At 43.6% G+C, this 15,246-nt stretch overlaps 1 protein-coding gene across 1 annotated transcript; it reads left to right on the top strand.

Annotated features, from left to right (window-relative positions):
- The first annotated feature begins 916 nt into the window (after positions 1–916).
- Positions 917–10,996, top strand: LOC132912495 (short stature homeobox protein 2-like). Its single transcript, XM_060969946.1, has 4 exons — positions 917–1,167; positions 2,365–2,742; positions 9,188–9,421; positions 9,641–10,996. The coding sequence occupies exons 1-4, from the start codon at positions 1,017–1,019 to the stop codon at positions 10,000–10,002; spliced, it is 1,125 nt and encodes a 374-aa protein (XP_060825929.1). The 5' UTR covers positions 917–1,016; the 3' UTR covers positions 10,003–10,996.
- Positions 10,997–15,246: the final 4,250 nt, after the last annotated feature.

The raw sequence follows: 15,246 nt of genomic DNA, 5'->3' as shown, positions 1-15,246 counted from the left end.
TTTACCTTCGAAGGTCGAAAAGATTCGACACTTTGGGTGTATAGAACGTCGTAGAGCGCTGAAGATAAAGAAGAAATAAAGAAATCAACCTTCCTGACACGATTCCATCGTTACTTATATACTTAAATTTCTATCCTTTAAACCAGTGTCTATTCGCTCCCCCTACTTTTCGATCAGTTAATATATTCCAAGCTTACCCTTCAAACCCAGTCATTGACGATTAGAGGTTGCTTAAACTCTCCCCCTTTAATCTAATCTGCTATCGTTTTTCGAAAAACCTTCCAAACTCATCGCTATTCCTCGTCGAGAGACGTCTCTAGACAAATCTATCATCTAGTAAATCATTTTAAACCGATCGTCATCCTCCAGAGCGGTCGTAGTCTATCGCGACATAGACGTCATCGACGGGAATCGTGAGCGTGCATCGTTTTCACCTAAAACTAGCATCCACGGGGACGAGAAGCGTGTCCTCCAGGGAGGAGGAATTGTCCCGACGTCACCGAGGGTGGATGGTTGCGAACGAGAAGCTCGTAAACGTGGTGGTCGTCGAGCTACACACACCACCAGCCATTTGGAGCAACGGAGAGAGGAACAGAGCGAAAGACGTGGGATAGCCAAACGCTGGCCAACGTAGGCAGCTCGGCCATCGGTAGGTGGTAGTTTGCGCTTCGCGGGTGGAAAAGCGGGCGCAAATGCTAATGAGCCTCGGTTTACGGGTAGTAGCCGGTGGTAGAGGGGGCGAACGATCGAAGGGTGCGAGGAGAAGGGTGTCGAAGGTCGATGGTGGTCGACAGGGATGCGGAGAGGAACAGGAAGGCAAGAGGGCGTAGCAGAAACGCCTACGAGCCGCTCGATTGGCCGGCGTCCGAATGGCGTCCTGGGGGACGCGTGGCGTCGCGACGCCGACCGTCAGCTACCACCGACCAGCCACCTTCGTGCACCCCCTTCGGTGCTCTCGTCCTCGGCGACGAGGTTGACGCGAGAGCCGCGTCGTCGCGCGAGTCTTCTCCGCGAGGATGGAGCAGCTCGCCCAGTTCGTTTCCAAGAGCTTCGACAACGCGGCTGGCGAACACGCGCCATGCAGGACAACCACCGAACGACCTCCGTCCGCGAGGATCACCCTCAGTGTCGCGCATTTGCTCGGCGATTCTGCGGAGAACGATGGCAGTACGTCTTCTTTATTCTTTGGAGATTTACTTTTACATCCCTGGAACCTCGTCTGTTGGTTTACGTGTATTTTCTTGGTGGATCGGTTTGAGATGATTGTCACGTGGTTCGGTTGTGGTTGAGTTTCATGTGGCCGCATAGTTGTGAAGTTAGATATGGTTGTTCGTGGTGATGGAAAAGGTGAGAGGTTTTACTTATGGGAATGTGGAGATTGGTCAATGGAAGTAGGTGGTTTGTGCAGTTTTATTCAGTTTGTAGAGGTTGATGTAACAGTTAATTTTTTGAGGAGATTTTGGTTTGAAGAAATTACCAAGTCACATGGTATATATTTATTTCTTAAGAAATCTTAACTCTCCAATGACGATCATTGTGCGGAAGAAAGTTTACACGTAGCCAAACTTCGTGATTTCAATTTTAGTTTGACGAGGGAACGAACGAAATAGACGTGTTTAGGTGTTAAACAACGTTAAGGAATTAAACAAAGGGTTAAGAATGCAAATAGATGATGATAAAATCTTCTTTTCCCTTAAACAGCGAAGTTTCTTGAACAGAGAGAAAAAGTCAAAGAAATATTCCGCGTACCTTTCTACCATCGCACAAAGTTTCAACAGATCTCTTTTTCCTATTCAGTGAATTGATAATCAATTGATCCTCGTGCACGATTCGCTTCCCACTGTTTGTTTCCAAGAATATCGCGAACGTGCACTTCATTCCTCAAAGATGATGTCAAACAAACTGTTCCCACGGTGAATCTTGAATCCTCAATTTGAAAGCAGACTCTGGGAAATATAATTTTACACTTGAAATCTACATCAGGAATTTCCAAGAATCCTTTCAATATTTTCAAACAACAATCTCTTGCGTCTGCTTATGGTTGTCTTATATTGCTTAATCGTTCGTAATATTTGGTTCTAACATTACGTTAAGATTAACCGGTCTTGTCTCGTCAAATATAAACACGCAAACGAAGATTTCCCATCGCTGATATCTCTTCTTCCTTTTCTTCTTCACTTCCCCAGTCAAAATCTTGAATTCGTCCTAACATTCGGTAGATGAAACAAATTTCTGTCTGGTTCTTACTCCTTTAATTGCGACTACGAGGATATGAATTTGTATAATTCTACTGATTAACGATATTTGTCTGAAGAAGAACGCAATGAGGTGTTCAGACACTGATTTCTGGCAATGGTTCTCCAGATGTCGGTGCAGGGACGAGCGAATCCGCTCAAGATCCATCGAGCGTCGAGGCGAGCAGCGTGGATGAACCGCCGTCGCCGGAAGGCCGTCTCCAACCGGAAGATCTCTCCGTTACGACCAAGAGCAAGGAGGCGAAGGACGTGGTTAACACCGTGGACAGCCTCCCGCCTCTAAAAACACCGGAATTAAAGCTCTCCGTAAGAAAATTGCTAGGATGCAGTCCGTCGCCACCACCGATTTCGAGAGATCGTTCAGCTAGCCCTGAAAATTGTGTCGAATTGAAAAGTCAAGCATCTAACGAAACGAAATCGTCGGATTTGAAGCTACAGTCGCAGGTTTCGAGGTCTTTGATGCAGGGACAGGAAGAAAGTACGAAAGGTAACGTTGAATATAAATAACATTATATAACTTTTTAACTAGCTTCCCATATTTTTTAGTAATTCATTTTATTCGTGTAGTGCTAAAAAGTGTCGACAATGACATACAAATGAATTCTGCTATGTCATTTGTGTTTCGTGCCTTAAGTTTGAGGAAAATATGAAACAATCATTGGTCTTGAGCTTTAAATTCCTCAAGATTTATTTACGGCGATTCTGCGGAGTATTTAATTCGTTTTTCTCGTTGTTAGAAGAAGAAGAAGAAGAAGATCGTCTCGTTATATTATTATTTGTGTATAATCTTGCAAGCTGCACAAAGACATTTTAGTATCTCCCATGGTACGATTGGTGTTTTGTAGGATTCCAAAGGACGTTTCTTAATTCGTTCTTGTTTCGATAGTAAGAAGGTCAGGAACCTCTGGACGAATTCCGTGGCCCGACACGTATCGTCGGAGGGTTCGATCTTCGTTTATAATTCAGCACGTCGTCCAATAAAGCTCAGAAGTGATTGGGAATAGCTGACCGTTCACAACGTAACGATCACCGACCTCCAATTCTACCCACATTCCAAGTCGACTTCAATAACAGCCGTTCCCAGTCCACCACTTGCACTTTTCCTTCTCCTCCCTCCTCGCCGCTCTCTTTTGTCACGTCTTTCCATCGAAATCAATTCCCTTTCCAAAAACTAAGAATTTTCTTTAAACATCTCTATGATACTCTAATCTCCCTTGGTTGCATTCTTTCGCTACGAAGAGAGCAAATTTTAAAATAGTCGTACAAAGATCAATTCAGTAACATTCTCTTAATTTTCTTCGTTTGAGTTACGATAATTATCGATACAGTTCAATTTGAATCTGTTGTCTCGTTCGCGCTACTGAGATTCGGGATAGACTTGGTAATATCGAACGTACACGTTGAATTGCTCTTGCAGAGTATTCTGCGAGGATGCGGAGAACAGTTGACGTTCCTCTCGAAAGGTTAACACTGTGTGGTAGTTGAATTATGTTCACTGCTTATCTAGTCCTTGTGCTTATTTCGATTCAAGCAACCAGCTACTGTACGTCTTATCGCGTCCTGTAACAAGATGTCGACAAATTTTGCTTCAACCTCTACGACAAATTCTAACATAGCCAGAATCGTCGTGTTCGAAAATAGCCAGGAAACACGCGTCTGTTAAAACACGCTCCAAAATCCCTCTGAAAAAGTCCAAAATTCACTTTCGCGGTATAAATCTTGGAGTCTCGTAATTTACAGCACGTCAAACGATCGGTGACAGCGGTCACGGCGGGCAACAGTAGGAGAAGGATGGTCGGTTGGATAAAAAATGCAATCGACGGGCTGGACGTTACATACGCGCGGATTAAATTGGATCGAAAGCGGACGGGGCACGGTCGGCTATAGCGAATGAAAATCACGTTTAAAAACTGACGCGTTCAAGTAACGCCAGCGCGGATTCCTCGCCGCGATAACTCGACGTCTATTGCGGCCGGAGCTCGCATGAATTTATGGTTTAATATGCGGCCCGCCGCGTTAGTTGTGTACGCCCCCTAACACGCGGCTCTTTTGCTTCGCAGAGGGTGGAGAAAAGGGAGGAGAGCAAGAGTCCATGTTCTCTCTCTCTTTCTCTTTTCGCTGCTCTTTTCCGCCTGTATCTCTCCGGGGCCCATAACTTTTCCCGATTAAGCGCAAATCAAAAAGCAATCTGCCCGGCCGGCAGCCATCAGACGCGCCCAAGTAAAACCATAAATAATCACGAGTTGAAGAAGCGGCAAAGGATCGGAGGAAAACTCGTTCGACTCTTTGGTTTTTAGAAAAAGCTGGAGTAGCGGGTAGAAGAATCTTTCGTGTTTTGTAGTTCAGGTTCGAGAAATGAAAGTTTTGAAGATGTGAAACGCGAGTTAAAATCAGCCAACGGAGTGTGGCTTCTGATTTGGAAACGGAATTTCAATTGAAAATAGCGATATCTCGAATCTATTGGATTTTCCGATATGTATTCAGAGTTATATCGCAATCTCGGGAAGATTAGGATAATAGGAGATATAAAAGCGCCAGAGTTGATAACAGCGGAGAACAGAATTTATTCAATTATCCTGATAAATAGAAATAAGTGAACAAGCTAATCGCAGCAGCTACTTGTGAAAATCATGTACCTCGATGTACTGATATATAGGAATTTCATTCTCTTATTTTTAAAAAAAGACTGTGAATAGATGAGAAAAATCTTCGTTCCAAGTACCAATTACCAGACTGTCATTTCGAAATTCATAGAAACCAGAATTTAATTTTCCTTGCACATCCAATTGCAGTAGATGCGATTTCGCATGGCGTGCGACATCCATAGCAGACAGGAGAATGGGAACCCATATCTCACGACTTACGATGAGGAACGATGGGCTGCATGACATAACAAATATCACTGAAAGAAAGTGGTCTGTGTCGTAGTAGATCATCACGTTTCTTGGCCAGCCACTTAGCCTCGTTTGCCGTCGACCTGGCCCCGCGCACGCGTTTCCTCAGCAAATGGCCATCGCCGATGGTCCTACCGCCGTTTTCGCTTGACCCCTGGTCAAAGGTCGTGCATCGATGTTTACGGCCCCTAAGCTCGTAAGTTTTTGAAGCATGGCTATGGTTGTTAGAACGTTACTGGAATTTTTCCCGATATTTACAGTACAACCCTTGGTTACACCCTGGTGAATCTTCATCGAGCAGGTTTTAGATGGTCGTGAAATATAAATGACACTTCGATCGATGATTTGCGCAGTCTAAAATTACCTACGTGTTATATCATGCTAGAAATCATCAAGATAAATATCCACGCACTGTGGACTGGGTGGACAAATCTCTATTGAAGTTCCATTTCTTCAGTTCCAAGAGAATATCAATTTACATTATATAAACATTCGTAGTGTCCTATTGTTAATCTTGTCTTTATCCAACTATCTCTCAATACTCTCCTCCTATAGAAGCTTTTATAACGAGTGTTAAGGTTATTCGGTATATGTGGAATTAAAGAAACGCGTGGGTAAATTGTAAGGTATTGTAAGTATATATATATTGTGAATATAAAGTACAAAGTGTGGAATACAATGTAAGCTGGTCCAGATCGTCACGCTAGCAATGTTACCTTGAGACTAAAAGAACCCTGAAGCCAACGTCGCACGTGTACCGCTTATAGTCTATCATCGCATTCTTTTGTCTATGTCTATTTGTCTATAATTTAAAACCAATTCTTCCGTAAATTTGTCTACATAAAACAATCGTTTCTTCCTTCTATAAAAGTAAAAGAATAAAATGTTAATTCCTTGAACGTTAATATCTCTCCAATATCCCACCTCTTTTTATAAAAAGAAGAATCTTCCTGCAAAACCTCTTTATCCGAGACAAAACAAAAAACACAGATCTTCGACTATTTCTACTTTCTTGGCAAACGATTCACGGAAAGTTTCACGGCTGCGTGCCATATGCAGTTACAACGTGAACGCGACTAGTAAGGGGGTTAACCAGGATTGTCCCGACGCTTTTATACGCCTAATGGCTGCGATATCCCGACTCGTTTCGCGAGGGTGAAAAAATACAGGGACCCGGCCACGATCGGCGAGCTGGTGCACGAAGGGAGTCGAGGGTGGTTTGACTGGATCAGGCCAAGAGGGCAGCGCTCTTAGTAATCGAATTAGCGACCCCTCGTGTCCGAGTGTGATTGCTTCGGGTTTTCCAGGAGGGTTTCGCTACTAGCCACCCTCCCTTTTTCTTCTGTTTCTCCAGTTTCTATCTCGTTTCATCCTTCTAGCATTGTCTTGCCGATTTCGGCAATACGATATTGGCTTTGTTCGAACAACCACTTCGCACCTACGATTCGCTTGTTACCGTTTCTGGACCCACGTTATTCGTACACGGAAAACTTTCGCAGCTTCTATACTTGTGCAAGGCATCGTTATTACTATACCTATCAATTCTAGACCATCATCAAGTCATATCCAAAGTACCATGAAGCAGCATCACTTAAACACTTTTAGAATCTCGTCATTCTCGCAGAAAGATCCAATTCTAAACTGGAAAGTTCGTGGAAAAAATAGATCGACCATAAAATTGTTTCCCACAGAACTAATAAACTCGTAGCAGCGAGTCTACGACTCGATATCGTTAAAACGATCACAACAACACGGGAGACAACTAGAAACGCAGACAGGCTAGAGGGGTGACGAAAACCGTATAAACTGGTGGGGATAGTTTGATGATGAAGGGGCGGATGACGGGAACGACAACGGGTCCGGAAACCACGCGAGTTATTTTACTAGGAGGGGTTTTAAACCGCTGTACATATGGATGCGGGCTTCGCTCTGCCTGGCCTCCGATTGGATTACGTAGCTATGCGTTAATTGATTAAAGCGCGATACTGCGTCCTTGTAATTCCTCCTCGTTTTAATCGGAACACTGTTCCACTCTTTATTTTCTTTGTCCATCGATTTTTATCATTTTTCGTTCGTAATCCTCTGTCTTTCGAACTCTCCTCTGATGTCCTATTTTTTAAATGTTTCGCTTTTGCTTTTAAACTTTCGTCGCCACGCTTTTGCCTCCGTGTTTGTAATTTATCGGCTAAAACGAATGGCGAGCTTGCAAATATTATCAGTGTTTGTTTTCAGTTAACTACCGCGGCTAATGAGAGGGAGGCGCGTTGTTTTGCTTTAGGGAGTGGATCGTTCTGTTGCCCGCCGGGGAGGGAGAAATTGACTGTAATCGATGGTAATTGACTTTGAATAATCCTACTAATCTATCTAATGAATTCTATCGATAACAGTTACGTTTACTTGCACGTGTAAAGACATACAAATCCGCGATCTATGGTTACTACTTCTTTGTGCCTTTACGTGGCTATCGTAAGGTATGAACAGGTAACGAGTGTCCTGTGCGGATCGTTGATCGACCAATTAAGAAACTAAAAGCGGACTGGATTTCCAGACTTTTTTAAATCTTTATATAAGGAAGATATTTTTCCTGACGAAACCGGTTAAAACGTCCGCTCTGGTACCTCTTGAGCGCAACACTCCACCATTCACAAAAATTTGAGATCAACCGTTCTGATCCACTTGCAAATGCTTAAACCGACCCGACGAGCTTCGAAATCTTCGTCAAACATCGTTAATGATCGGTACAAACGTGTGACTCGCTTAAGATCCATCTACAGAGGTGGAAATGTCGACGGACAGATGCAGAAAGGCCGAGAGGGAGTGATTAAGGTGGCGCGGTGAAAGAGGGAGAAACTAAACAGTCGGATAGAGGGGTGGAAGGGTAACTAACGATCCCGTACAAGGCTGCGTAGCTCACCACTTTGCTAAATTATATAAATCACGTCCCCTTCGTCAAGGGCTCTTACGCGAGACGCTTAATCCACCCCTCTAACGTCTCCTCTGCCTCTGTTCTAGCTACGGACCTCCTTCTGAGGATCTCCCATCGGCAACACCTTCGTCGGAGTTCTACTCCGTAGTTACTTTGCATTAAGCAGCCATTAATTAGATCGTACGCCCGTTAATTATCCCATGGCCGTCTCTTTAACTCGTTGCGGCTCTTTTGGTGCCAGGGTCTTGAAGCTAGTTTTTAAGATCGTCTCCGGAATGACCGGAGAAATTAGCGTCAGTTGACAGGGAGAAGATAATTAGTCCAAGGTTGGACCTTTCTTCGAGACGATTCGGTCGATTAAGGTGCTGACGCGGAGGATGCGGTTATTTTGTGAGTTAAATTAGGTTTGAGCGCCTGTTTTACGGCCTTCTTTTTGGAACGTGAAGACTTTTATTGGATTGACTCATCGGTACTTGGAAACATATTTCAAGGGGTGCGAATGCAAAAACATTTCGTCGTCGTTCGAGGTTGAAACTTTAGATTTTCCTTATTTCTTTAAGTCTCCTGGTAAACAAACGGTTACGACTGCAATGGAATAATAATCGAGATGTGTATTTTTATCGAATTTCAAAATCGCAGCAATTCGTCTCGACTTATGTTAATCTGCTTATTGATGGGAAAAACGACTCGACTTTTTCGAAGAAGCAGAGAGGAATATGGATTGTACAAGAAGAAAGAGATATAAATCGTACTCCGAGGAGACGCGTCTCTGATGTCGACTAATCGGAAGTTCTTCTCGTCGTGTAATTTGAATAAGATTCTCGTAAGGGGAAGGAATTTATGTTGATGCCGGCCAGACCGGAAGAAATGACCTGTGAACGATTCGCTGAGATTAATTCTGAATCTTCTCCTGACCGCTCTTGCTGTTCTTGAATCAATCCTCGTAAAACATCTGACTCGCCTAAGTTTTCTAGCTATTTCCACTATTAATTTTTACATTCATATAAATAATAAAAGAAGAGAGAATAAAATTGCGAAAAGTATAACAAATGGTTGCCTCGATCGTGCGTTGCGAATTTGGAAGCTGACGTATTTTCTGAAATATTTCCTAGGATCGAACTGTCGTAATAGCGGAAACGGGAACGGGAAACAGAGAAGATCTCGAACAAATTTCACTTTGGAACAATTGGCTGAATTGGAAAGGCTGTTCGATGAGACGCATTATCCTGACGCGTTCATGAGAGAAGAACTGAGCCAGAGACTCGGTTTAAGCGAGGCGAGAGTTCAAGTCTGGTTTCAGAACCGACGTGCCAAGTGCCGCAAGCACGAGAGTCAATTGCATAAAGGTGAGCTACAACGAAGAATACGATCAAGACGATAGATGTTCGCTTCCAAAACAGTCAGCTAAGTGCCCTAAAAATTTTCTCTAAATTCCTCATAAACCTCGCACAGATCTTCAACGCAAACCTAAATATAAGTTCCCATAAACGCATAAAGACACCTGCAAATTAATTATTACATACATTAATATGTAGGTTTGGCAGTAACAAAAAGGTTTGATGCAGCAGGTGGAATGGTGCTGGCTCCTCGAAGTCCGCCAGCGACCCTGGAACCGTGTCGAGTGGCGCCGTACCTACCGGCCTTGAGGTTGCACCCCCCAATGCAGGGTGCCGGTGGCAACATGACCACCGCGGCAGGTTCTGCGTTCGACCCAGCTGTCCTCCATTACGCGGCAGCCGGCGGTCTTTTCTGTCTTCCACCACCGCCGCCTCCGCCACCGACGTCCACTCATCCGCACCCTCATCCCCTGAGTTTGGCGGCTTCGTTGGCTGCGGCCGCAGCACGTTCCAAAAATAGCAGCATCGCGGATCTAAGGTTGAAAGCCAGACGACACCAGGAAGCATTGGGACTCGACAGGCCTGCGTAAAACGAAAAAACTCCGACTTCGAAGTCGACTAACAGCGATTGTTGCTGTTTCCTTGCACGGTGGTGAGTATGGTATCGTTCAGAGAGTTTCTCCGTATGATTCGTTGGGTTTCGAGGTTTATTCGAAGATTATTTCGACGATAGGAAGCGTCTTCGATCTTGCAGAACATTTTCTTCCATTCACTTTTTGGCGTGAAAAGTAACAGGGTGTTTTGGAGGGGAAGAGTTTGAGATCGGATGAAGTAGATTTCTTTTGGAACGCTGGAATTATTTTAGAAGAATAAAGTTGATCGTAGCCGACTCACCACCGTTGTGAAACTGTGCAGGTGAATATTGATTCGCTTAGAGTATTTGGCAAGCACTTGACTTCTTGGTTGTCGAGTATTATCAAGATACTCGCTTCACGTATTAAATTTTCTAACAATAACGAAGAGATGTTGTTTCCAAGTAAATCATTTTTCATTTTTTCGCTTTATTTAATACTATTACATCTATAGTAGCTATTTTTTGACGATTTGGCGAAGCTCTGCAAAATCGTGATGCAAGGATACTCGTCAGCGAGACAGCTGCATCAGTACGTGTCCGAGAAGTACAAACGGAGACTCGATGTGTATAAAGTGAACAATTTCCGGGAGAAGTGTGTATTATACATATAATATAAAGTATTATACATAAATATAAATAGTCGAGGGTCGGTAGTAGCTGGGCTTGGAAATAACGAGTCGGTGAGAAGTTGCATCCGTCGGAACGGTCGAAATTTCTCATTCCGAGACGAATAAATTCTTTGTATTTCGATTTCTATTTTCTTCGTTGAGCCACGAAGTGAATATCAATGAAATTCTGAAAATGCATGGAACGATGTTGTAGAATGATGGGTGTGAAAAATTCAGAGATTTCGATAGGTGTCTAGCGTCTCCAGGCGATTAAAACGAATTCGGCGATGGCGTGTTGAGGATACATGATTGTTCTTGAATACATGATTGTCACACTGTATACTATTAGCTTTAAAATATATAAACTTAAATCTTGAGCGAGTCGTGGATCATTTATTGCTCATTATCCTCACCTACGACGATTTTCTGATTAACCAGTCTAATCGAAAACCTAATGAAAAACCAAAAGAATTCTTCCACTTACTTCATATCGGACCAACCGGATGCAATGGATTCTCTTAACACGAAAACAGCATCTTAAATCGCGAATTCTCTGCTTTCTCAGCGTCGGTAACGAGCTAGTGCTCGAGCTATCCAACGACAAATCGCGCGTCCTGGCACCACCGTCCAAGACATAATTCTTAGGGATGATTCACGGCTGGTTGGACAGAAGGACTTTTGGTAGCCGCGATGCCGAAGCGCCCCCGGGACGCTGGCCAGTGGTATCGTCGTCGGGGCGCTAATGCAATAACGCTTTGGTACGCGGATAAATCAAGTCGGCCGAATCGTTCCACCCAGTCCTGTGCCATCTAATCGTGTTACCCCTCTCGTCTCCCGGGCGCCATTACAACCCATTACATCTACCTCCTGCTCGTACGTTAGAACGTTACTTCTTTAAGGTTTCTTTCGTTTTTTAGTCTCTTTGCATCTTCCGTAATATCTTTTTGAACACGACGATTGTAGTGGCACGATTCTATCACGGGCCGGTTAACACGATCGTTTTTAATTCGACGAAGAAGAAGAAGGAAGAGAGGGTTTGCTAAATACTAGAAACAGTAAAAAGTTGTAAAGTTTATTAGATTTTTTTTAGACACTCAACGAGCCGCGTTGTTTCGCGATTCGTTAATGTATTTTAATAGGAGAACTTTGGAAGCGTTCGTGTTTTGCAGGTAAATCAAGCGGGCGAATCAGTTGGAAACGCAGCGTCGCGTAATCGCGTTAGCCGGGATTCATTCTGGACGCTCCCGAGGGCGTCGTTATTGTCCTATCCGTGCGCGTTCGGTCGTACCGTTGCGAAACGCTACGCTCGCTCGATAGAAGCATCTGATTAAAAAACAAAACGACTCCGGAATTGCTCGACGACTCGGTTTTCAAACTATAATTTCACCCAGTCCAGCTAGAAGCTTCCAGTTTCAGTTGTATCCAATGAACCTAACAAATCTTTCTTTCAACGATATACAAAACTACCATAAAGAGAGAAATAAAGGAGACTACTGGCAAAGATTGCGTAAAAATGATCGATTCACCGGAAGGTGAAAAACTTGTACTGAAAACGTAGCGGTAAATATGGAACGTACGAAAGTATCGCTTCTCGCAAACGTATAGTTCGACGCGAATGATCGATTCAACCGTCGCAATCGTCGTCAATTTAACCAGACGAATTGTCACCCAACAGAGATTTACGCCAGGCAATGACCCCTCGATTCCCTTATCGTGAATAAAATAAAGCTCGTACTCGAGCAACGAAATGAATTTCAAGGGTGTGTAAGAGAAAAAAGAGGGTAAGGGAGAAGAAAAGGCGTTTCGTCGCTTATTTTAATCCGAGTTTAAAGAACTCTTCTCTTTCCCGCTGCTCGTAAATTGGCCGTCGTTTGTCTGCCGCCAAGGGGTACCGTACCATGCGGCTGAAAATCTGCCCTGACAGCGGAAAAACGTCGCTACCCTCCTGGTCCCCCGAGGAACCAACGCGATTCTACTATTTAGGCGGTACACATTTGTATAGGAATATTGTCCCTTTCCAGATCTTAATACGATCTTGATCGATCTCGTCGTTAATGGTATTAATATCCAAGTTTGATCACACTGGATTAGGGATAGAACGGTGGCTCGACTTTAACCGAGATTGTTACGGTGTAATACTGTTATTACGATTGCTCGAAAGTGGCGTCTGTGTGGGATTATACCGTTACGTGGTGGTATTCTTATTCCGATTAACATAAATCCAGGCGTTGTTATAACAGCTATGACGTAATAGACTAACTTAGATTAAACGCAATTGCAGGCAATCGTATAGTTGTTCTATATTAGACCGTACTTCTTTGTTCATTCGCAATTTATCGAAAAACGAATCGGTTGTAGTAATTGGCTAAGAGGTCGAGACTCGACGTTTCGACGGCGAGCAGCGGCGATTGGAGAACGCAATATCTTCTTATTGTACCGTGGCGCGCTATTACTACTAGTGTACGTACTTCGTAATCTGTTCACTGATTCTTTTTCTCCGGAAATCTTTCGTGGTTGCGAAATTAATCAGGAATACCGACGATACATGCAAGGAATTAATTCACATCTCTCGAGTTAATTGATTAAACGCATAAAATCGAGTAACTACCTCTTCCATACATCCAGTAATTATATACATGTTTGAGATTGAATTAACGAAACTATAAATTGAGATATGAATATCTCAACTTTTTACGACGATGTACAACCACTGTAGCATCCAGTCGGACCAGTAACGGCGATATAATGTCCCGCGAAAACCAGCGACGATCATCAATTACCAGTTGCCCTTCGTCGAAAAGTCGACGAGTCGAAAGCGTAGAATAATCACGCGGGGAATGAAAATGGATTGTTGCGGTTTCGCGGCCCCTTATGGTTGATCACGATTTACGCTATGTAATACGATTATCTCTAGAGTCATGGTGCATCTTCTGTCCGATTTGATCGCACATTTATTTATTTCGTACGAATCACGACACGTAACGTGGACACCGTACTACTGTAAATAGTAATCATCATTTTTCCGTGTTATCGCGTGTAATTTCTTACGGTAAAATCTGTATCGCCCCATAGAACGTATGCACGAGGATTAATGAATTAACGACGTAAACGAATCATTGGACCAGACCAATAATTCGCGATTAAATATTGCAGTTTCACGGTCGATACTTGGAATACAGGAATACCGACACCAAAAATAATTATCCACGACGACGACGACCTCCCCGAAGCCGGTTAAATGCGAATGTTTACCCGATTCCGAACGTGCACACCGTTGCAGGATAATCAATCGGTTAACCGACAAGCCATGAACGCGTAATGAGCAACAATTCGGTTAGTCGGGCTTCGAATAAATTATTCAAATTACACACCGTCGATTAACTCTATCGCGTGATTCTATTTCGACAGGAACCGGAAAAGAACGCGTCCAAACGTGGTAAATAAACCGAGGACGACGAATGATAAAACGATTATCCTTTTGCCTTATTCGCGGTAGTCCGATCGATTTACGCGAAAAGTAGAGTTCGAACGAAATTTCAGTCAATCCTCGATTGAATAAATCTCAGTGGATCGAATCAACCAATTCTGATCGAAGAATTATAGATATTAGGAAGAATCAATGAACTCTCGTTATACAAATTACATTTTATACGACGCTATGTTGCCTTTCGGTTCTGATACATTTCGATGAAAAGCCTTAGACGGCCGAGGGTGTCAGTGGACGGTGTATTAAATCCAGGGTAATACAATGGCAGACGAAATGAGGATTTTTTGGGAAAACGTGATCGTATTTTAATAACAACGACGCTACTAAACTTAGGCTTCGCAATACGTGAAAAAGAGGGAGAGAGAGAATTGGTGGTATTCCACGGCCGACGAATAGCAATCGTGCACGATATCGGGATTTACCTGAAGGCAAATATGTATCTGACCATGATGCATAAAATAATAATGCCAGTGACTGCGAGAAACTCGGCTCTTGCCGCGAAAGCTTGGTGTAGCTCGACGAGGTCGAACAGGATGCTGAAGGGGTCAGGAAGAGTTCGGTGGGAAGCGAATGGACCAAGGGATGCAAGAGGAAAGACGCTGCCTCTACACCCCCACCAGATATATCATCGCCTGGCAGTTATGTGTGTCATGAATTTTAGATTATCCTTGGATTAGATTAAGGGGCGGAGGTGGAAGGTGCAGTAGAGGCAGCCAACCAGCCCCTTGGTCCGCCAGTCAGTGCCGTACCCGGGTAGCGACGTGCCCGCGTGAATTATTTTCCGGTCCTCTAACATCCCTTCCGCTCGCTCCACGATTGATTTCTAGTATCTTTCTAGCTACGATAGCAACTTTCTTGGGTATCATTTATAGCGACCTTCCTTACTTATTTTATCCGTTGGAACGTTCTTTACCTGTTTCCGTAGGAGATTCTTTATTTTTTACGTGTAACGTTTGATTTCGCTTTGATGTCAGAATTTTCCCTTTAAACTTCCCTCTAAAACAACAGACTTTACGTTCCAATTATTTGCAAAATTTTTACTTGCAAATGAAAGAAGTAATCCCCTAAGGTCGATCAAATGTACGCGAGCAAAGAAGAAAAGCAG

This window comes from Bombus pascuorum, chromosome 12 (genome assembly GCF_905332965.1).
Source record: "Bombus pascuorum chromosome 12, iyBomPasc1.1, whole genome shotgun sequence".
Classification (NCBI taxonomy): Eukaryota; Metazoa; Arthropoda; class Insecta; order Hymenoptera; family Apidae; genus Bombus; species Bombus pascuorum.
Note: the sequence above shows the minus strand (reverse complement) of the source record. Positions and strands in the feature narration are given on the sequence as shown.

What these genes read in the sequence shown, in the direction of transcription:
- LOC132912495 (XM_060969946.1), top strand. Translation starts at nt 1,017, where the DNA reads ATGGAGCAGCTCGCCCAGTTCGTTTCCAAGAGCTTCGACAACGCGGCT. An exon ending in TTCTGCGGAGAACGATGGCA is followed by an intron (nt 1,168 to 2,364) that starts GTACGTCTTCTT and finishes ATGGTTCTCCAG; the next exon opens with ATGTCGGTGCAGGGACGAGC. An exon ending in CGAGAGTCAATTGCATAAAG is followed by an intron (nt 9,422 to 9,640) that starts GTGAGCTACAAC and finishes GGTTTGATGCAG; the next exon opens with CAGGTGGAATGGTGCTGGCT.